The 22890-nt window shown below is 43.3% G+C and overlaps 2 protein-coding genes across 3 annotated transcripts in view; one reads left to right on the top strand and one right to left on the bottom strand.

Annotated features, from left to right (window-relative positions):
- The window catches only part of TMOD2 (tropomodulin 2), a 64148-nt gene extending 46585 nt beyond the window's left edge, over window positions 1–17563 (bottom strand). Inside the window, exons 1-3 of one of the 2 annotated variants that reach the window (XM_054451715.2) lie at window positions 17223–17563; window positions 2347–2541; window positions 481–637 (exon numbers count right to left, since the gene is read on the bottom strand). In XM_054451715.2, coding sequence (XP_054307690.1) covers window positions 481–637; window positions 2347–2472 — 283 coding nt within the window. In that variant the 5' untranslated portion in view covers window positions 2473–2541; window positions 17223–17563. The remainder of the gene's footprint in view (window positions 1–480; window positions 638–2346; window positions 2542–17222) is intronic. The other variant, XM_054451716.2, reaches the window with a different exon arrangement.
- LYSMD2 (LysM domain containing 2) overlaps window positions 17525–22890 on the top strand; it is a 27982-nt gene continuing 22616 nt past the window's right edge. Inside the window, exon 1 of the mRNA XM_054451719.2 lies at window positions 17525–17664. The gene's annotated coding sequence lies outside the window, so the exon portion shown is untranslated. The remainder of the gene's footprint in view (window positions 17665–22890) is intronic.

Raw genomic sequence — 22890 nt, 5'->3', positions numbered from 1 at the left:
TCATGTTTCTTTTTTCTTTCAATGTACTCTCCCCAACTCATCCTCCCCCGACTAATGGCATCCTATACCATAGCGATACATATATTACAACTGATGAACTGTCATGGACACATCATCATCACCCAATGTCCACAGTTTCCATTAGGGTTCACTCGTGGTGTTACATATCCTATGGGTTTGGCCCAATGTAGAATGACGTGTGTCTAGCCGCCATGATTCTTTTTAACACTGAATCCAGTTCATGGGCTTATTTCCCATTTCCGGGACAGTTCCCTTGCCTGATCCTCCACGACAATAAAATAAATACTGAATCCAGTTCATGGGCTTATTTCCCATTTCTGGGACAGTTCCCTTGCTTGACCCTCCATGACAATAAAATAAAAAGACGTAATCTTAATTAAGAGTGCCTCCGTTCCAAAAAAAAAAAAAAAAAAAAAAAAGAGTGCCTCTGTTCCAAGATGCTCTGCCTGTGGTCCTTACCTTTCTTTTCTCCAGTGAAGGGCACAAAGTCCTCTCTGTCTTTCTGTTCCAAAGCCTCCTTCTCCAGGTACATGAGGAGGTGCTCGCGGTCAAAGGGGCCTGTGGCTGCCTTCTGTGTCTGGTCTTTCTGTCGAAATCCAGCCGGTAGCATGGCACTCTGACAAGACAGAGGTGTGAGCAGGAAGGAAGATGTCTGCCGACCTGTACTTTGCTACTTCCTCTTCCACCCCCACTCACTATGTGCTGGGGAAGCAGGAAGGATACCTACGCAGAATGTGCGTGTGAGCTGAGGACTGGGGGCTCTGGGACGCCTCTGAGGCCCTACTTGTTACAATGTTCAGTGCTGAAAGGGGGCTCCCAATGAGCTCAAGCAGCGCATAGATGGCTAGAGCAGCCTCTGAGTCTTCTGAAGCTGCCTCCTAAAACATGGAGGCAAAAGACCTCTTTCCTTGTAGATCATGCTTAGGTTTGGCTAGGGCTGCACCCAAGGTGCTCCCAAGCAGAAACATGAGACTCTAACAAGGAGCCGATATGTGGAACCCCTCTCCTGCAGAAGCGGCCAAGCTGATAAGTAAATACTATGACGATGTTAATGTCTGCTTGATAAAACTTTGAGATTCCTTCCTTAAGTTAAAAAAAAAAACAGAATATCTGTATTTTTAAAAGTAAATACCATATCCAAAGTATCTGACATATCAGAATACCATGTACATAATTTCGTTTTAGTTATATTTTTATTTATGGTAAAATCACTATTTTGAATGTCTCCAATTCTTTTTTTTTTTTTTTTAACCATAATTGACTTTTTATTTAAAAAATTACACGGAGCAATTTCCAGCATATCTTTTTTTATAAAAGTACTGCTAATTCTAAGTTTAAGGTCATACCAGCAGGTCTGAAGAAAGTGCTTGCTAATCAAACAATATAACAAGCAACTTAGCTTTTCAAGAACTCATAAAAACATTAGAAACTCCATTGAAATGAACTTGGTATTATGATTATAGTCAGTCTAATCTATTCATTGTTATAAGTTCATCAAAGAGTTCACATTATTTGTGCATTTGAAAGAAATGAGATATTTTTAAAAATCTGCATTTGGGGCCGGGTGTGGTGGCTTAGGCCTATAATCCCAGTACTTTGGGAGGCTGAGGTGGGCAGATCACCTGAGGTCAGGAATTCGAGACCAACATGGCCACCCTGGTGAAACACCGTCTCTACTAAAAATACAAAAATCAGCCAGGCATGGTGGCGTGTGTCTATAATCCCAGCTACTTGGGAGGCTGAGGCAGGAGAATCGCTTGAATCTGGGAGGCAGAGGTTGCAGTGAGCCAAGATCTTGCCACTGCACTCCAGCCTGGGTGACAGAGGTGAGACTGTCTCAAAAAAAAAAAAAAAAAAAAATTCTGCATTTGGGGCTAAAAACCTGGTTTAAATACCATCTCTGACACTTACCAGTGTGGAATCTTATATAAATTACCTCTCCATGTCTAGGGGTTAATAAAGTTTTACCTCAAGGGCTTCTGTGCCCAGAGAAATATATGACTCAGAAAAAACTCAGTAAGATTTGCTTTCTTTTCCTCTTTCCTTCTTTTTCCCTTAAACCAGACTAGTCCTTTCTCAACCAACAGAAAATATTTCCCCCCATTTACGTTGGGCTGGTTTTTGAGAAATACATTTGCTGTATCACACTGTATTTGGCTATGAGGTTCTCTATGAATTTGTAAACACAGGTGACCCAGAACCAATCAGAGAAGAAAAGAAAATGTGCATTAAGAGCTAAGGGATTTCTACCACTGTTTAAGGACCAGGCCATGCCATTTATCCATACTATCATTAACCACTCTGCTTCAGTTCCATGTCACTAACCTCGGGATCTAGGTCATCTAGAACATTTTCCAACTGTTTCAGTTCCTCTTCTGAGAGTTTGCCAAGAAGCTCATCTTCATCAATGTTCTTGTATTTCTCCAGCTCTTTTTGAAAGGGGAGTGCCATGGCTTCTTATATGCCTTTCTCATGGGCCATGCACATTTAAATGGTCCAGTTTCCTGAGACTTCAGAATACTGTTAATAAAAAAGAAACACAATAAAAAAGAATCTCCATTCTGTAAACAGGACTTATTAACAGGAGACAGAAGTATGCCTCCAATGGAGCCTACTGTATTGAACGAATAATTCAACAAAAAGGTAATAGTCCCGTCATTTGCAGAGCAACCTGACAGCTTACAAAGTGTTTTCACATATTTCACTTATTTTGATCTTTACAACAATCCTGTGAGGAAGCCCGTGCCGATATTATCATTCCCATTTTATAGATGACAGTTCTGAGGTGAAAGTGGCCTAGTGCCTTGCTCGAGGTCACAGAGCTGGGATGGGTGAGCCCCGCCTTCTGATTCCCAGCGTAGTGGGTGCTTTTCCATTCTACTACTCGGCCTTCCCTGGCTCTCCATAGAAAAACAGGGGAGAACAATGCACTAATTGTAAGGCAGTTGTAAGACGCATACTTGTGTCTTTTCAGGGAGAGAGTGATGTGAAGAATACAAAATGGGATTCATTCAGGAACGAGAGTTTGGAACATCTATGTGAGAAAGCGTTATCCAGTTAACTCCCCTGCAATTAAACTAAGTGCGATTCTAAAATCCTGGCCACATGATCACTCTCTCTATTTTTCTCCTTGCTTTGTTTTCCATTCTATTTCTAGTCCCATTTCCCTTTTGTTCTACCTATTCATTCTTTATACCCCCAGACCATTCTTCTCTCAACCTTTATTTTTTATACCATCTCACTTCTAAATTTTCACCCAAAATGCGATTTTTACTCAATCCCTTTCTCCTTGCAGAGGATTCTACAGATCTTCCTTAGAAAGATAACACTCATTCAGGAAACAGTAATGTACTTCACTGACTGTGTTTCTCCTTAGGAGGTATTACCACCAATCACATCTTTCAGGCCAATAAATATTTGTTATATACCTACTATTTGCCAGGCATAGTTCCAGCAAACAGAAATACAAAGATAAACAAGATATGCTCCCTTTCCCCAAGAGGATCACAGCTTAGTGAGACAGGCACACAAATAGCAATAATGGCCTAAGTATTAGACATAATGTATAAAGTAGGTTTAAAAACACATGAGGAGGCCGGGCACGTTGGCTCATGCCTGTAATCCCAGCACTTCGGGAGGCCGAGGCAGGTGGATCACCTGAGGTCAGGAGTTTGAGACCAGCCTGACCAATATGGTGAAACCCCATCTCTACTAAAAATACAAAAATTAGCTGGGAGTGGTGGCATGTGCCTGTAGTCCCAGCTACTCTGGAGGCTGAGGCAGGAGAATTGCTTGAACCCGGGAGGCAGAGGTTGCAGTGCTGAGATGGCATCACTGCACTCCAGCCTGGGTGACAGAGTGAGACTCTGTCTCAGAAAATATATATATATTTATCAAAGTGCCCCCTCTCCCCAAGATCACAGCTTGGTGAGACTCTCACACAAACAGCAATAATGCCATAAGTATTAGACATAATGTAAAAAGTAGGTTTGAAAACACATGGGAAAATAATCACTGAGTAAGTGGGGGAAGTTTGAGGGGAAACTGTGAAAAAGAGGCTGTGGTTTGAGTATTGAAGGAAGAGGTCATAAGGTGGACATGAATGGGCAAGTGTCATTCTAGGAAAAGGGAACAGCACAAAGGTGTACAGGATAAGACAGTAAATGATATGCTGGTAGAGCAGGCGGCGTGGCTAGAGAGGGGGATTCATGCAGGAAGGGAGAGGAAAGAACTAAAGACGAGGATGGGACATCTGTGAAGGGCCTTCCTTCTGCGCCTTGCTAAGGGACCTGAACTTTATTCTGTTGGGAATGGCAAGCCACCGCAGCTTCTTAAAGTAGGGGAGTGATCTGAGCATGCCAATCTTTTTTTATGAGTTCAAATCATAAGAATGAAGAATGAGTTGGCATGGAATGAGACTGGCTGCAGGTGGGCCTCTTAAGGGCTATTAGAATAGTGTTCCCTTTCCTTTGTGAATTCAACTGCTCACAATGTTCAGGTTTGTGGTTTCTGTGTCGATACCCCTTTCACATGCAATGCAACGCTCTTTTCCATTAGCTCACCTTCTCATTTATTAATTTAGAGATAGGGTCTCCCTCTGTTGCCCAGGCTGGAATGCATTGGTACCATCTCGGCTCACTGCAACCTCCACCTCCTGGGCTCAAGTGATCCTCCCACCTCAACCTCTGGAGTAGCTGGGATTACAAGTGTGCACCACCACACCCGGGACTACAGGCATGTGCCATGAAGCCTAGCTAATTTTTAAATTTTTTTTTTGGTAGAGATGAGGTCTCCCAGCCCTCCTTTTTTTTTTTTTTTAAAGCTTTAATGACTATATTCTAGTAAACAAACAAACAAAAATCCTACTAAAGTCAGAGAAACGAATTGGATCCTATACACTTTGTTCTGGTGCCAGCTACCACTAACTTACTGCATCACAAAGGACAAGGATGGCATCTTCCAGGCCCTTATCCATAAAATGAAGTGGTTGAACCACCCTACTTAATGGATTCTAAAATGCACACTTTGCCACATTTAACATTCTGAAATTGAGATGTGTCTTAGAATTGATGGTGTCCTACAATTACTGTAGTCCCAGCAGTAGTAAAAATGTACTTGTCATTGCTTGTATATACCTAAATATCAAAAGCACCAGCTTCAAAACTAGCAGAGTGGATGTAAAGGACTTGGAAGGAAATCCCAGGGACAACTGTGGAATACTCTTCTAAAATTTAGAAAGCAGACAATCGCGGGGTGGTGACAATGCAGGTATGTTTAGCAGCACTCCCAAAGAGAGGTCCAGATTAGGATAGTTCCACATAATTACAGAGTGAGTTTAAGTGCCCAGTTCAATGGCTTTCAGTTTTAGTTTTGTTTTTTTACAGATTTTTAAAATTACCACTCGATGACACAGAGGAAATTATTATGTGGAAAAGAACCAGATATGGATAAGTAAAATAGTGATCTAATATGTTGGACTCTGAGTGTGAAGAAGTTTTAAGAATATCAACTAATGAATGCATTTCACTTACATTTCCCCTTTTTATGTATGCACAGGAGAGATATATGATTTTAAAAATCCATGTATATTCATAGCACATTTATTTGTAATTGCCAAAAATTGAAAACAATCTGAATGATAGGAAATGAATAAAAAACAAATTGTGACCAGGTGCAGTGGCTCATGCCTGTAGTCCCAATGCTTTGGGAGGCTGAGGCAGGAGGATTTCTTGAGCCCAGGAATTTGAGACCAGCCTGGGCAACACAGTGAGATCCCATTTCTAAAATTTTTTTTTTTTAATTAGCTGGGCATGGTGGCACATGCCTGTAGTCTCAGTTATTCGGGAGGTTGGGGTGGGAGAATTGCTTGAGCCAGGAGGTCGAGGCTGCAGTGAGCTATGATTGCACCACTGCACTCCAGCCTGGGCAACAGAGTAAGACCCTGTCCCTAAATAAATAAATAAAAATAAACAAATTGTCATATAGCCACATAATGGAATACTTTTCAGCAATAAAAGGGAATGAACTACTGATGTACACAAAAACATGGATGAACCTCAAAATAATTATAATGAGAGAAAGAAAACCAAAAAGAATGTATACTGCAGGATTCCATTTATCTAAAATTTTAGAACATGTAAACTAATTTATATGACAGAAAGAAATCAGAGTTGCTTAGGCATGGGAGAGAGGTGGGAGGGGCTGATGAGAGGAATGACATAGGGGCATGGGGAACCTTTTGGGGATGTTGCATATGTTTACTGCCTTGATTGTGGTGATGCTTTCACACATACATGCGTACGTCAAACCTTATCAAACTGTACACTTGAAATATGTGCACTTTATGTCATTTACACTTCAGTAAAAAAGATTTCAAAAAACCTATGTGGAAGTCGAAAACAGCTCTTTCAATAAAGGAAAAATTATTATTATTTTTTGAGACACGGTCTCACTCTGTTGCCCAGGCTTGAGTTCAGTTGTGTGTCATTACAACTCATTGCAGCCTTGACCTCTTGGGCTTAAGCGATTCTCCCACATCAGTCTCCTGAGTAGCTAGGACTACAGGTGTGCACCACCATGCCCGGCTATTTTTATTTTTTTATTTTTTGAAGATACAGGATCTCACTATGTTGTCCAGGCTGGTCTCCAACTCCTGTGTTCAAACGATCCTCCCAGCTTGGCCTACTGAAGTGCTGGAATTACAGGTATGAGCCACTGTGCCCAGCCAAAAATTTGTATTTTTTTTTTTTTTTGAGACGGAGTCTCATACTCTCACCCAGGCTGGAGTGCAGTGGCGCAATCTCGGCTCACTGCAAGCTCTGCCTCCCGGGTTCATGCCATTCTCCTGCCTCAGCCTCTCGAGTAGCTGGGAATACAGGTGCCTGCCACCACGCCCGGATAATTTTTTTTTGTATTTTTAGTGGAGACAGGGTTTCACCGTGTTAGCCAGGATGGTCTCGATCTCCTGACCTCGTGATCTGCCTGTCTTGGCCTCCCAAAGTGCTGGGATTACAGGCATGAGCCACCATGCCCGGCCAAAAATTTGTATTTTTAAGAAAACATGTTATATTTTGATTGCCAGCCTTTTTTTCTTAGTGATACATAAAATACTGGAGAGTTTTACAATCAATGGTATCTTAGAGTTTATAAGATTCTATTTGAATTTTTTTTTTTTTTAAAGACAGGGTCTCAACTCTGTTGCCCAGGCTGGCTTGATCATAGCTAACTGCAGCCTCCAATTCCTGGGCTCAAATGATCTTCCTGCCTCAGTCCCTCGAGTAGCTGGGTCTACAGGTGCATGTCACCATGCCCAGCTAATTAAATTTTTTTTTCTTTTTTGCAGAGATGAGGTCTTGCTATATTGCCCAGGCTGGTCTTGAATTCCTGGGCTCAAGCACTCCTCCTGCCTCAGCCTCCCAAAGTGCTGGAATTACAGGCATGAGCCACAGTGCCCAGCCTCTTATTTGGATTTCTATTGCTGGATTCTGTAACTAAACCTAAACTCCTAATTTTTCTCTAAAACAGAGTTGTTGTCTAGATTAATCTACCAGTCAGACACTCCCAACACTCAGACCAACTTCAGATTCTCCCACTTTTTTCTGAGTCCAGCCGGTCAGCACCTCCTGCAGGTCCTTATTGCACAACATTTTTCACACCACCCCTTCTTTTCACTCTTGTTTCAGCCTTTTGTTCCTTCATGCCTGGACTACTCTGATTGCATCTTTGAAAGATTTCTGTTTTTCCCTGTAAGCTATCCAGAACACTATAATTGGATCATTTTTCTCAACACTGCTAACAAGCCACTTCCCTGGTTAAGAACTTACAATGGCTCCCTCTTGTCTACAGAATGAAATCCAGACAATCTAGCTCCAAAGCTCCCATGATTTGGCTTTAACCTGCACTTCCTGTTTTCTCTCTCATTACTTTCCTGGGGAGCCCACTTCAGCTAAAATGGCTTATTTGCTCTCTGTGGTAGGCAGAATCGTGGCCACCTAAATATGTCCTCCTCCTATTCCTCACATCTATATGTTACTACTTTACATGGCAAAACAAATGAGTTGTGATTAGATTAAGGATTAAGGATTTTTTTCTTTTTTTGAGACAGAGTTTTGTTCTTGTTGCCCAGGCTGGAGTGCAATGGCACGACCTCAGCTCACTGCAACCTCCGCCTCCCAGGTTCAAGCAATTCTCCTGCCTCAGCCTCCAGAGTAGCTGTGATTACAGGCATGCACCACCACACTCAGCTAATTTTTTGTATTTTTAGTAGAGATGGGGTTTCACCATGTTGCCCAGGCTCATCTTGAGCACCTGATCTCAAGTGATCCACCCACCTCGGCCTCCCAAAGTGCTGGGATTACAGGCGTGAGCCACCACGCCCAGCCCAGATTAAGGATTTAAAAATAGAAAGACATTTTGGAAGATCTGGGTGTGCCAATGTAATCCAAAGGACTCTTAAAAGATGGAAGAGGAAGGCAGAAGAGTCAGTGTCATGCAATTTTTTTGCTTTGAAGATGGTGGAAGGGGCCATGAGCCAAGGGATGTAGGCAGCCTCTGGAGGGTGGGAAGGGAAAGGACATGGATTCTCCCCTAGGGCCTTTAGAAAGGAATACAGTCTTGTGACACCTTGATTTTAGCCCAGTGACATGTGTTTCAGACTTCTAACTTCCACAACAATAAGAATAAATTTGTATTGTTTTAAGCCACTGGATTTATGCTAATTTGTTACAGCAGCAATAGGGAATGAACACACCCTCTTACCAAAATACTTCCATTTTCCAGGATGATTGTTCTGGCTGTCTTCTGTTTGCCCCTCCACATCCACTCCCCTGCTGCTCTGTGCTCCAGGAAGATGATCTATTTAGACTGTATCAATGGGTTCCCTTCCTATCTGGCTTCTGTTTGGCCCATAGGGGGCACTAGCAGGAAACTGGAGAGCAGGGGAGGGGGAGGTTGGGTCCAGAAGGTCACATCTCCCAACAGGCAGCCCTCTCCATACAGCTGCCTGCCCCTGGCTGGCCTCAGGCCTTGGGTGGTAAGGGGTCCTTGTGCAACTGGTGCCAGAGTTCTGCCTTGATGGATTCCCTAAATCCTCCCCCCATCTTTGTAAATAGCCTCTTTATTAAATTTTTCTCAAGTTACTCAGTTTGAGTGTATCCCCTGTTTCTTGTCGGGATGCTGGCTGATATAATGATATTACTTGGAATGCTGTTCTTTATTCTCATGGCCTATCTATGCGCTCTGCTCTTGAGACCTGGCTCAGATCCCAGTTCTGCAGGACCACAGAATGTCAGAGCTGAGACAGGCCTTAAAGATTGCCCAATCCAGCAACATAGATGGTTTTTCTCCTATTTCTCTGACCATTTCTTTTTGGTCTCTTTTAGCAATTCTTCTTCCTCCACCTTAAATACTGGCATTCTTCAAGGTCTCATCTTATAAATTCTTCTATTTCCATACTACATATTCTCTCTGGAGGAACTCATCTGCCTCCAAAATTTTAATTATAATACATATCCAGGAGACTCCAAAATCTGTATCTTCATCCTAGACCTTGTTCCTGAGGGTTAGGCCCCTATATTTCCATCTGCCTAATCCACATCTCTCCTTGACTGCCTCAGACACCTCAAATATGTCAGAAGTGCTCTCATCATCTTTCCTCCTCCAGAATCCCCCATTTCAGGAAATTGGCCAAAAAACCAGGGAGCCATCCTTGACGTCTTCTCTCCCTCGTCTCTTTTCCAGCCATCAATCACTAAATCTTGTCCTTACCTAAACGTGTTGAGAATCCACCTACTTCACTCATCTGCATTGCCCACATTCAGGCCTATCCCCTTCTGATCCATTCGCCATACAAATGGCCAAAGTGAGCACAGAGTTAAACAACTCTTCTCTAGTTACTTAAAATCCTCCAGTGGCTTCTGCTGCCTTGAGGATAAGGTTCAAATTCAGTCTGTCTTCTGTCATCCTCATCAGCCTCATCCTGTGCTGCACTCCCCATCTCCTCCTGGCTCCAGCCTCCTGGCTCACTTCCAATGCCTGGATCATGCCTTATGTTGTTCTCTCTGCTCAGAACACTCTCACACCACTCCCCTCTGGCTGACTGCTATCCTACTCATCCCCTGGTCTCATGCAAGCTTCACTTCTTCAGGGAAGCCTTGTTTGGATCTCGAGAGAAGGTCTGGGTCACTCCCCATCTCCATGCTACCCCTTTAATCACATCTGTTCTTGGCTTTATTACAACTACTTGCTTTATCTCTATTTTCCTCGCTAATCTCTGTGAGGGAGGGGGACTGTATGAGTTTTATTCACCGATAAAATCCTGACTCCCAGCACAGTTCTTGATCTGAAGTAGTTATCCAATAAATATTGTGTAACAAATGTCATGTGAAAGAAATGAGTTCAAATGAACCCACAGGTCCAGAGCTCATTCCACTCTATCCACTGCTTCCTCTCCCTGTGATGGAGCTTTCTGAGATCATCTAAGCCCACAGAAGTTGCTCCTTCCTTTAAATTTGTATGCCTACATCACCAATTTGATGGATCTTGCTATCTTTTCATGTATGTTGCATGTATGGTTCTCTCTCCAGCTACACTACGAACTCCCAGAAGACAAGTGCCATGTCATACTTCAGTGGGAAAATACATTAATTAATTTAAATAACATGTTAATACTATGTAACATAGCTGTTAAAACAAATTGCCTATGTTGTATCAATGTACCAGGGGGTCCCAAAGTCAGAGGAGAAAAAAAAAAAACTTGCAGCCTCCTGGAGCACAACTTTGATTTGAAGATTTGGGGAAAAGCTAGTTGTTATTATTATTATTATTATTATTATTATTATTAGAAATAGGGTCTCATTCTGTTCCCCAGGCTGGAGTGCAATGGTGTGATCATAGCTCACTGCAGCCTTGTACTCCTGAGCTTAAGTGAACCTCTTGCCTCAATACTCCCCCCACCTCCCTTGACCCCAGCTGAGACTACAGGTGTGTGCCACTATACTCAGCTAGTTTTTAAATTTTTTGTAGAGATAGGGTCTCGCTACGTTGCCCAGGCTGTATTTTTAAAAAACAAATACAGAAATACTGTGGAGAAGAATGCAGCATTCTCATAGCTTTTAAAGTCAAATCAAAGCTTTTCCAGCTCATGGCTGTTCTGCTTTTGCCCCCACCAAGGCTGCCCAAGGGCTCCCATTTGCCTTCCCTTCCTGTTAGCAATGCTGCAGTGGGAAGTTAGAAAAGCACTGCTACAGCCTCCCCTCCAGCAGTGTGTTTGTCCCATGGCAAGCATTTAACATGCAATACGATGCTAATGTACACGCTGGAGTGAAGCAAATGCCTAACAAGGCTTCCAGGAGTCCTGGTGGGCAAGTACAGGAGCCAGTTAGGAAAACGGAAAATAGGATTAAAGACTTGAGCTGATGGAAGCATGACTTGGGCCCTTAAATAACTCTTCCTATTATCCAAATATACAAGCCTTGGGAAGGAAAATAAGGAGTATGGATTTTTTTTTTTTTTTTTTTTTGAGACGGAGTCTCGCTCTGTCGCCCAGGCTGGAGTGCAGTGGTGTGATCTTCGCTCACTGCAAGCTCCGCCTCCCGGGTCCACTCCATTCTCCTGCCTCAGCCTCCCGAGTAGACTAGCTGGGACTACAGGCGCCCGCCACCATGCCCGGCTAATTTTTGTATTTTTAGTAGAGATGGGGTTTCACCATGTTGGCCAGGCTGGTCTCGAGCTCCTGATCACAGGTGATCCACCTGCCTCGGCCTCCCAAAGTGCTGGGATTACAGGCATGAGCCACCACACTCAGCCCTCTTTATTCTTTTTAATATATCTTCAATATTTCATAATTTTAAACAATTAGTACACCGATTTTCACCAGATCCAAATCCACATTTTCTAAAACTAGTAAATTAGAACAGAATCTGCATATCAATGTATCCTCCAACAAAACATGAATTGATCCTAGATATTTAATTCATTTCTGGCTGCTGGGCAATATAACACAGCAATGGCCTGTTTTGTAATGTAGCCATTTGAAGATGGGCCAGTTAAGTTTGCTTTATTTTAAAACAACTAAAAGGCTTCTACATATTCTGGGAAATACTTGCAGAGGATGAAGGACAGAATGAGGCGGGATAAGGAGAAGTCTCAGTCAGAAATATGGTATGGCAATGGGAATGAACAAGCTGAAAGAGGAAAGAGGAACAGATCTTACTAGAATGCAGAGCTCGTATTTCCCAATCTTACAACACAAGCTTGCCAAAGTTTAAATCATACTTGAAAAACAAGGTGCCCACTAGTGACTGCTCCTGTCCAAGGTTAGAAGAACAGAGAAGACTAAAAGCACGGGCCTTGGAGTTAACCAACCCAAGGTCTGATGGTGCAGATATGCGTGCAGTGACAACCTCTCCAAACCTCTGTTCCTTCCTCAGTAAAACAAGCAAAGAACAGTGCTTATCTCAGAAGGCTGAGGTGACACTTAAGGTGACCATGTACATATTAGGCACAGTGTCTAGCAAGCGCAAGCCCTCAGTCAAGGCTATTTTTCTTTCGTCCTTGGTTGTGGAATAATCTCGTTTTTTGGGTGTTCTTTTCCTCTGTTTTCCCCATCAAGATCTGCGGAATATAAAGAGGCAGAACCTGTAAGAGCTGCGGGTCAGTGTTGCCAGGTGCAGAAAGCCACCATAGTGTAAGCTGGCCAAGCTATTAGATAGATTTCCACCTGGGCAGGAAGTAGTCAAAAAGCCAAAAAGTCTTGCTGTCTGACCAGCCTGCCTCTTGGTTTCTAATTCTCATGGTGTGTCCTATTTCCTGCTGTTGCCTTGTCCCTGTGTTTGGCCTTCTTTTCTGTTTTTAGAGGGGTTCCTGTTGCTTGACCTCTATTTATCTCCTTGCCTTCCACTTGGAGATCTGTGCCTTTCTGGTTTTTAACTGCCTGTTGCTTTTAACCATGTCCTTCCTCTTGCCTTTGGGAACTTATGGGCTTCTTCTAACTTCCTGATTGGCCCCGGGTTTCCTGCTTTTTGTCCTTTGATTCATGTGCCCTCCTTTCTTCTGCTTGCTTATGTGGTCTTTGACTCACTCATCTTGTCTCTTTCTTTGGCATTTTATACCAGCTAGGTTTTGATCCAGGCTTTGTAACGATTTATGGATGCTGTGTGCACCCTGACTTGTGAGTGCTTACCTAGATGATGTGCAAAACATTTAGCAACTGGTATAGAATGGATACTGCCCAGTCAGAATGGTTGTTTATCAACAATGAGGACAGTTGTCCCCATGCACACTGCTTGAATAGCAGCCCAGCTCACTGGACTCCATACTCCTCTAACCACTCTGATGAGGGACCTCCTGGTCCTTTCTTAGGGCTTGTGCCCCAGCTTGTCTCCTTTCTCCTCATGTCCAGGCTTGGCATGGCTGGCCTTGGGCCCTGTTTCGTGAGCAACTGCCCCTCACAGTCCTGGAGCTGACCTTCTCATCCCCATCCTACCTAGCTGTCACCAGGGGAACCCAGGAATACTGATGACACATGTGAAAGAGGTAATTAGTGGGGCAGCCTTGATGCCAAAACAGGATGGCAAATCATAAAAGCAGAAATAGCAAGAAATCACAGCTTTAAGGAAGGTTGTGCTGAAACATGGGACCAAGGCCAAGGAGCTCAAAATGGCTTTGGGAGGAAAGGTGGCTATCTCAGTCCATGGAAGAGCCATAGCAGAAGAGCACATCTCATTTTACACAACCACGAAGCCTTAAAGTTATGTAGAATTGACTTTTTGGTGTGCTGAAAATAAAAATGGTTCATAGTATAGAACAAAGGACTAAGCAGGATAATTTATAGGAAGAAAGTTGGGAAATTTAGGATGAAAAAGTAGACTGGGGTCAAACTGTTATGATCCATTAAAACCAGAAACTGAAATTTGAATTCTAATCTGTAGGTAATGTGAAGCACAGATACTTACAACTTACACATTTAATCATATGTCCTGACCTTTCACTCAAAAATGCATTAAAGGCAGTTTCTCAAAGGTGGTTCCATGTAATGATAGCCCCTCAAGATATTTTTCATTTTTTATTTTTGCACACAGTTTGGGAAACATTACATATCACATCCTATGGATATTCCCACCCCATTTACATCCCCATATACAATGATCATTAACCCATGAAAGGCTCTGGAAAGTCAAGAATAAACCAACTTGTCCAGCTTTGTTGAGTGTTTTCCACATCTGGCTAGGCAATTTCTTTTTCTTGTAACCCATTAACATTCTATGTATTTTGGGGAATACTGACTGAGAGATTCACAGGTACACACAGACATTCATGCAAGTAAATATGTGTACTTTAAATTAGTATTTTCATGTCTACATATACATACACAATCCAGGTAAAGCAAAAATATCTTTGCAGCAAGGGATTCCGTGAAAGAGATTAAGTGTTGTATCGTAAGAGTTGATTCTGTTTTCGTAGTCTGGTAACAGGAAGTCTCTTCTGCACATGCCTTCTATGAACCTCTTTGAACCACTTAAAGTCTATAAGGAAAACATTTGGTTGTATATGATTTACACACAAGGGAATGAGAGGAAACCCCAAAACTTCTGTCCTATCACAAAGCTAAATCATTTTCCCCCCAACACTTCCCTAACCCAAAATAAAATGAACCACTGCCTATGTTCTCAAACTTCGTTACTCACTGACACAGATCTCGGACATAGAGAGGAAAGGGACAGCACTTTCGGGATGGTTCTTGGGTAGGGCTAGAATTTCTTAGGTATGGGGAATTACTAATACTTTGAAGTTGAAGCTAGAGGATGGGGTATCTTAAGCATAAATGATTGAGAGTAGCCAAGATAAACCAAAAATGGGAACACCACCCTCCCCCCACTCACACCTCCAATAGGTGATTTCAATTTTGGGAAGGTGAAGCCAAGAAATTCCCCACAGATTCACTGCAGCTGTTTGTCACAAACCACCCCGTCTTCTACAACACTTTCTCTTTATTTACTTATTTATTTGACTTCCCCCATTTCTTAAAGTTCAAATCTATAGAAAAGTTAAAAGAATAGTACAATAAACATTTGTTTTCTTCTTGATTCACCAACCGTCATCATTCTGCCACGTTTGCTACGTTCCTGAACTTGTTCTGCTACCCCTATACTTTTTTTTTTTCTGACACAGCTGAAAGTTGCAGATTATCATGACATTTCACCTCCAATATCCACATCTCCAAAGAATAACGATTGTCTGGTTTACGTAACCACAAGAATGAACCATTATTGCACCTAAGAAAATTAACACCAATTCCATAATATCATCTAACATGCAATCCATATTCAAACATCCCCAACTATCTCCAAATTGTCTTTTATAGCTTTTTTTTTCTCAGCTAGGATTCAAAGTTCACACATCCCAATTCACTGTTGTATCACTTGAGTATTTTAACCTACAATAGTTGCTCCCATTTGCTCTGCCCCATCCCCAAGTCTTTTTGTAGGAACACTACAGAGGTAAAATTATGCCTCCTTATTGCTTCACAACGGGAAACTCACAGTAGATGCCGCTAAACTTGGTCATTTGGTTCCAGTGGTGACCTAATTTCTCCATTGTAAGGACAAATTTTCCCAGAGTAACTTGTGGTGAGATACTTTGAAATAATATGAAAATCCTATCCCCAACCACCTTTCACTCAAAGGTTTTGGACCAGTTGGTAAGTCCTTGCCTTATTCAACTGTTATGTTAGGTTTGCAGAGCGCCCAGTTCCTGATTCTCTCATTCCTTCTATTGTGTATTTCTTTTTCAAACAATGATCCATCAGTACGCATCTTCTCTTTTCTGTGTATATACATTCTGGGTACTTCTTGCTGGGGCTTCCTCTCCGACCTCCATGCTGACCACATTTGACCACTCATGCCCAGCCCTAGGGAGCCACTAATCCTTTATCTGCTGATTCCATCACTTCACCTTCAGCAAATTAAAGACAAAAACAAACCCCATCATTTTGTTGCCCACCAACGTACAGTACCTTACAAAAATTAAAATGATTGCAATGCGTATCTATTGGGTTAGGCTGAAGAGAGTAGATCGAGAACATCAGTTTTATCTTTAAAAAAAAATCAGATTGCTGAAGCTCTGAAAAATCATTCCTCCTCACTAGGGCAGAGGCGCCTGTTGTCACAATTAGGCTTTTTGTAGTGCTGTTAAACAGAAACACTCTCATCTTTTCAGTTCCCTGAGAGGAGAGAATCTTGGAAGAACAGAGGTTTACAAATCATTTAGCCCAAACGCCCCTTTATTTGCAGAGGCCCAGAGAGGTGGAGGGACTTGCCTAGGTCCCTCAGCTCCTGAATGGTCAAGCTAAGAGGAGAACCTGGTTTTTAAAACACCTCCCCCGATCTTCTTTTCATTCCCGTCCTAAATGCCTCGTGATTCAGATATGTAATGGGCACAGACGAGGCTGCAGCAAGCACGGCTTCCTTCACTGCTAATTTGCATTGTGACGGCATCACCTTCCTACCTCTGAATACTCTAAAAATTCCCATTAGGAGCCTTTTATTACTGTTTTAAAAATCCACCTTCATTTCCGCAGGTCAACAGGGAAAATTTAGGAAGCCTCAAGGGAGCACATACTAACATTACTTTAACCAGAAAAGTAATAACAATAATAATAAGGTTCTCGAGGATCCGCACGAGGCCGCTTTCTGGGAGGCTGAAACGCCCTGCGAGTGACAGCTCCAGCGATCTCAGGAAAGACGCCGGCCAGTCCACCCTCCCCATCGCCTGCTGAACGAGGCAGGGAGATGCATACCGCTCCAGGAGCTCACCAAACATGCACAGGAAGGGGAAAAGTGGGGGAACAAAGCCCGGAGTGGAAGAACACAGCCCCGCAGCCCGGGAGGACAGGAGACCGCGCCCTCCCCGCTGCGGCCCAGCGGGCTGCAGAGGCTGCGGCACCGCAGTGCTGGGCGCGGGACCCACACCCCGGCGGGCGCCTCCCGCCCCGGCGCAGCGCCTGGTCTCCCCGCGCAGCCGACCGGGCCGGGAGGCGAGAGGCGAGAGGCGGCCCGGCTCTGCGCGTCCGCCCGGCCGAGCGCCCATGTCGCGGAGCATCCTCCCGCGGGCAGGGAGGGCACAGTGGCCACCGCGCTGCGGGCCCGGGGGCTGCAGACACTGGCTGGCCAGAACAGGCCCCACTCGCCCCCCGGGGCGCTCACCCGTCCGTGCGCTCATCCCGGAGCCGGCTGTGCTGGCCGTCAGTCCGTCAGCCCCGGTGGAGCGGGGCCGGGAGAACAGGGGCGGCGCCGTGGCCGGGGCGAGCGCGGCGATCAACAGGCGGCTCCCGGCCGGGCGCGGCGCCGGGGCGCGCGGCTGCAGCGGAGCAGGCTGGGAAGCGTAGTTCCCGGCTGCGCCTCGCCGCGGCCCCGCAGTCCCCCAGCCTCGCCCTTCCCCGACAGGTGTCCCCTCCCGGAATCGGGGTTTGAGCCCCGCCACAGCTCTGCAGGGGAGGAAGCACCTGGGTCGGGGGGAAGCCTGGGCAGGCTCTTTGGAGACGCTCGGGGCTCCGGAGAGCGTGGGTGGCAAAGGCTTTCAAGCTTGTGATGAGCGTTCCTGTGGGCGAGCATCCTGACACGGAAGCCGCGTTGAGAGCGGTCTCAGGTACAGACCACGCCCGCCCCAGGTTTTCCTGGCTGGGCGGGGGCGTGGGAGGAGAGAGTAGTTGGGTTGGCAGCCTAGGGAGGGAGGGAGGTAAGCGAGGTGGAGGTTAGCAAGGCTCTAGGGTGATGGCGTGAGGGGCTGGAAAGCCCAAGCACAGTGGTGGCTTCACTGAGGTGAGACCGGACAACTTAGCCTGTCTGAGCCTTCGTGTCCTCATCTGTAAAACAGGCTTCAAGCTTGAAAAAGTGTTGTGAGGATTAAGCGACCCATGGCACTTAGGGTCTGGCACTTAGTGCATACTCAGTGAAAGTTCCTCCCTTGGGGGTTCCGAGGGAGTTCTTGGGCCGGGAAAGTCCTATATGTCGTGGTAACCTAAAGATAGTTGGACCTCGTTGGGCTGGGTAAATGTTAAAATCCACTGGGTTTGTTAGTCGTTGAGCCCGTTCACTTCATCCCTGAATATACCCTGAGATGTTCTCTCTGCCAGGTTCTTGAGAGCTCCAAAGATAGAGAAAATAAAGTCAAGTTTCTGAAGCATGACAGTAGAGTGGGGTGACATAGGACAAAGACCAACATTATGAAAATACATGGCATTTAGATTTACCTTCCAGAGGCCTTTTCTAATTAGATGTGATCTCTCTCTCCTTCTTGAACTTTTGCAGCATATTTTGAGCATAACCTTTGCTTATGGGACTTATCTTGGCAGTCTAAGGTTCATTGAGTTTTGCAAGTTGCAGCTATGCAGTGTTTCACATGATGGTGGGATTTGCATTCAGAGATGTGGTGGAGGAAAATGAACTAAAGGGATGGATGCAGCATGGCTGGTGTAATCTCTATATGAAATTTTATGCAAAATGTGAAAAGAGGTGAAACAGCTTTATAGTCTGTCTGGCGCGAGGTGTGCAGTAATCATGTGGCCAAAAAAAAGTGCTGCAGAGGAAATTTCATATCTGAAAATGATAACACTGGTTTGCATTTATGAAAATGCTTTCCTATTCGTGTTCTCATTTGATTTTTACAAGAACCCTTGTGAGACAGGCAGAGTGAGGGTATTTTTCCCCAATGATAGTTAATAAGAGGCACAGAAAGGTGATGTGACTTATTCAAGGTCATAGGGGTGGTCAGTAAGCCTGTCTTCTCTCCTTCCACTGTGGGCACCCCCAGCACTGTCTCCCCTTTGCACATTTCAAAATAGGGCCATACCTTCCCCAGCAGATGGGTTGAACCAGAAAGTAAAGTTAATCCTCTAAAACTCTGGGAACTAGCATGGTGAACACTGGCACGCAGTGGCTGCTGACTGAGAGACCAGTGTCTTTTCTATGATCAATTGTGGTAATGGACTATATCCTGGGCCTCCTGTCAGAATGACAAATCTGAGCCAGAAAGAGTTAAATGAAATGGGGGTGTGACCAAATTACTTTAAGTCATGTTCCCAAGTTTTCCTGTACATTTGTTATTCCGAATGTCCTGTGTAACGGACAGGATGCCTTTGACTTTTTTATGTTGTACATTTGTTACAGTCATAGCCTTCTGTTAAATAAGAACAGGGCTGCTTACAGATCGAGCCAGCAGTTTTCCCAGAGAAAGCTGATAGTAGGCATATGCTGAAAATAATAAAGCAATTTCATTCACATTGGAAGAAAGAGTAGCAAAGGTGCTCAGTAGTGTACAGTATTTCTCTTTGGTTTCCCGTGGTTCCTCACAAGGAAAATGGCTGCATGTGATAAAACGAATAGAGTATTCCTTCAGAAACCAGCCATGAAAGGAAGCAGACGGGAATGATTTAAGTTAAAGTCATGTTTGGCAGTCGAAGCAGAGATACAAGAGCTATCCTACAGCCCCAGAGCCATGCTCCAGGAGGATGCTGACACCAAAATAAAGTGAGTTGTGTAAAGAAACTTCTGATCAGTCACTGTCTGTATGATGAGTGTTGGAAGCTGCAAGGTGTTAATGGATGAGTGAGGGAAGTAGAACATTTAACCCAATGTTAAAACTTAATGGAAAGATATTACCAGTTCCAGTCTGTTTAGCTCTTTAAATCTAATGCCTATGTCTTATCTTAAGGGAGAAAGGATGTCAATATGCCTATGACTTATCAGTTGAAACCCATTATCATTTCTGGACCATATCTTGTAAGTTTAACTTTTCTACTTGCTTTTTAGAAGATGAAAATGTAAAATTGAAACAGAACTCCTGGAGCTGGAAGGGACCTTACATATCATCTTGTGTAGCCATTTCTTCCTGTAAATGAGGAAGCTGATATATTGACTGTAATTGTCAAATGGCAGAAAGGAAAAAAGTTCAACGTGGCAGTTATAATGAAGTATTTTAATTATTCACAGTGGAATATGTAGCACACCTCATTAGGAACAGGTAGTAGATACTGTTGGTTGTCTATTCAACATTCAGTCGACCCTCTTCTTCTTTATAGAGGCCTATATGGGTGTTTACACATTAGGAAAGATGACCCTATTAGCCTCTGGGAGGTACACTCTCAAATCTATCATAGACAAGAGGAATAGAATCCTCTTAACTGGCCTCTAAGAGTTTAGGAGTGGACATGTGACCCCAGTTCTGGCCATTGTAAAGAGATACAATGAATCTGGGTCAGTCATGTTGTTGTTGAGTCAGTCATCAACCAGCCCCAGAGCTGCCTTCTTCTGGATTTCTTGTTACATGAGATAATAAATAACCTTATTGTTGAGTCAATTTGAGATGGAGTTTTCTGTTACTTGAAGCTGAAAGCATCCTAAGTGTTAAAGATGAAATGTGAAAGTACGTTCTTTGGATGGACTGAAAGACTGCTTCCTAGAGTTGATTAAAAACAACACCACAAACCACAGGCAATGTGATGGGATATTATCATATAACAGATAACAACATGGGTTTTAATATCAGAGAGTTTGAACCCAGATATTTACTGGCACATTGACTATGGCCAAGTTTCTGTAACCTCCCTTAAGCCTCATTTTCTTCATCTTTTTTTTTTTTTTTTTTTTTTTTTTTGAGACGGAGTCTTGTTCTGTCACCAGGCTGGAGTGCAGTGGTGTGATCTTGGCTCACTGCAACCTCTGGGTTCAAGTGATTCCCCTGCCTCAGCCTCCTCAGTAGCTGGGACTACAGGTGCTGCCACCACACCCGGCTAATTCTTTGTCTTTTAGTAGAGACGGGGTTTCACCATGTTGACCAGGATGGTCTCGATCTCCTGACCTTGTGATCCACCTGCCTCAGCCTCCCAAAGTGCTGGGATCACAGGAGTGAGCCACCGTGCCCGGCCTTCTTCATCTCTTAAACTGAGGATAATAATACTTACACATGGGGTTATTAGAAAGACTAACTGAGATAATTTGTGTTAAGGATGCTTCAAAGGATATGGTGGATGATAAAGACTAAAGGAGCAGCGACTATGTTGATGAATTATGAATTAAATCGTATGTGTAGTATAATTGACAGCAAACATCTAAAAGCTAAGTACTATGTAATCATGATCATGTTAAATGATACCACAGTGATGCAATCAGCAAAATCCAAAATATGGGAAGCTCTACATGACAAACAACTGATTCTTCAATAAATAAATTGCAAGAAAAATAAAAGGAGAGAAAGCTTATAGATACACAGAAATTCAAGAGACAAATAACAAAATGTAATGTATGATCTTAATTTGAGAAAGCAGCTGTTAAAAATTCACATTAATGAGACAATTAGGAAAAATGTGAACACAGAATATTTGATTATATTAAGGTCTGTTTTTAAAAATTATTATTATTATTATTATTATTATTATTATTATTATTTTGAGACAGAGTTTTGCTCTTGTTGCCCAGGCTGGAGTGCAATGGCATGATCTCAGCTCACCGCAGCCTCCACCCCCCAGGTTCAAGTGATTCTCCTGCCTTAGCCTCCCAAGTAGCTGAGATTACAGGCATGCGCCACCACGCCTGGCTAATTTTGTATTTTTAGTAGAGATGGGGTTTCTCCATGTTGGTCAGGCTGGTCTCAAACTCCTGACCTCAGGTGATCCGCCCGCCTCCATCTCCCAAAGTGCTAAGATTACAGTTTTTGTTTGTTTGTTTGTTTGTTTTGTTGTTGTTGTTGTTGGTTTTGAGACAGAGCCTTACTCTGTTGCCCAGGCTGGAGTGCAGTGGCATGATCTCGGCTCACTGCAACCTCTGCCTCCCGGGTTCAAGCAATTCTCATGTCTCAGCCTCCCAAGTAGCTGGGACTACAGGCATGTGCCACCAAGCCCAGCTAATTTTCGTTTTTTTTTTTTTTTTTTTTTTTTTTTGGTAGAGACAGGGTTTCACCATGTTGGCTAGGCTGGTCGTGAACACCTGACCTCAAGTGATCTGCCTGCCTTGGCTTCTCAAAGTATTGGGATTACGGGCATGAGCCACCACGCCCGGACTAAGGTGTTATTGAAAAAATTTTTGGATGTGACAACAGTATCATGATTATTTTTTTGAAGAGTCCTTACTTTTTGGAGCGATAAACTGATTATTTACAGAAGAAATAATATCAGGAATTTACTTTAAAAATTATCCAATGTGGGAGACGGGGTAGAGTGGTGGGGTGGGGTATAGATGAAATGATTGGCCATGAGTTGATAATGGTTGAAGCTGAGTGTTGGAGCTTTATTAAACCATTCTCTCTCTTTCTCTCTCTCTCTAAATACAGTTTTGTTAAGACGTATTTCACATATCATAAATTCACCTTTTTAAAATGCACAGTTCAATGGTTTTTAGTATATTCACAGAGTTGTGTAACTATCACCCAATCTATTATAACTTTAGAACGTTTTCAAAACTCCAGAAGAAACCTCATACATATTAGCACTCATTCCTTATTCCCCCTAAACACCCAGACTCTGGCAATCACAAATTTATTTTTTTGTCTTCTCTAGATTTGCTTATTCTGGACATTTCACGTAAATGGAATCATACAACATATTGTCTTTTATGACTGGCTTCTTTCCCTAATTATAATATTTTTAGGGTTCATCCATGTTGTAATACATATTAGTACTTTATTCTTTTTTATGGCCAAATAGAATTCATTGCATGGATAGACCACATTTTGTTTATCTGTTCATCAGTTGATGGACATTTAGACTGCTTTCACATTTTGGCTGTTATGAATAATGTTGCTATGCACACTCATATACAAATTTTTGTACAGATATGTTTTTATTTCTCTTGAGTATATATCTAGGAGTGCAATTACTGT

Source organism: Pongo pygmaeus, chromosome 16 (genome assembly GCF_028885625.2).
Source record: "Pongo pygmaeus isolate AG05252 chromosome 16, NHGRI_mPonPyg2-v2.0_pri, whole genome shotgun sequence".
NCBI classification, from domain to species: domain Eukaryota; kingdom Metazoa; phylum Chordata; class Mammalia; order Primates; family Hominidae; genus Pongo; species Pongo pygmaeus.
This window is presented reverse-complemented; position numbering and strand designations above follow the sequence as displayed.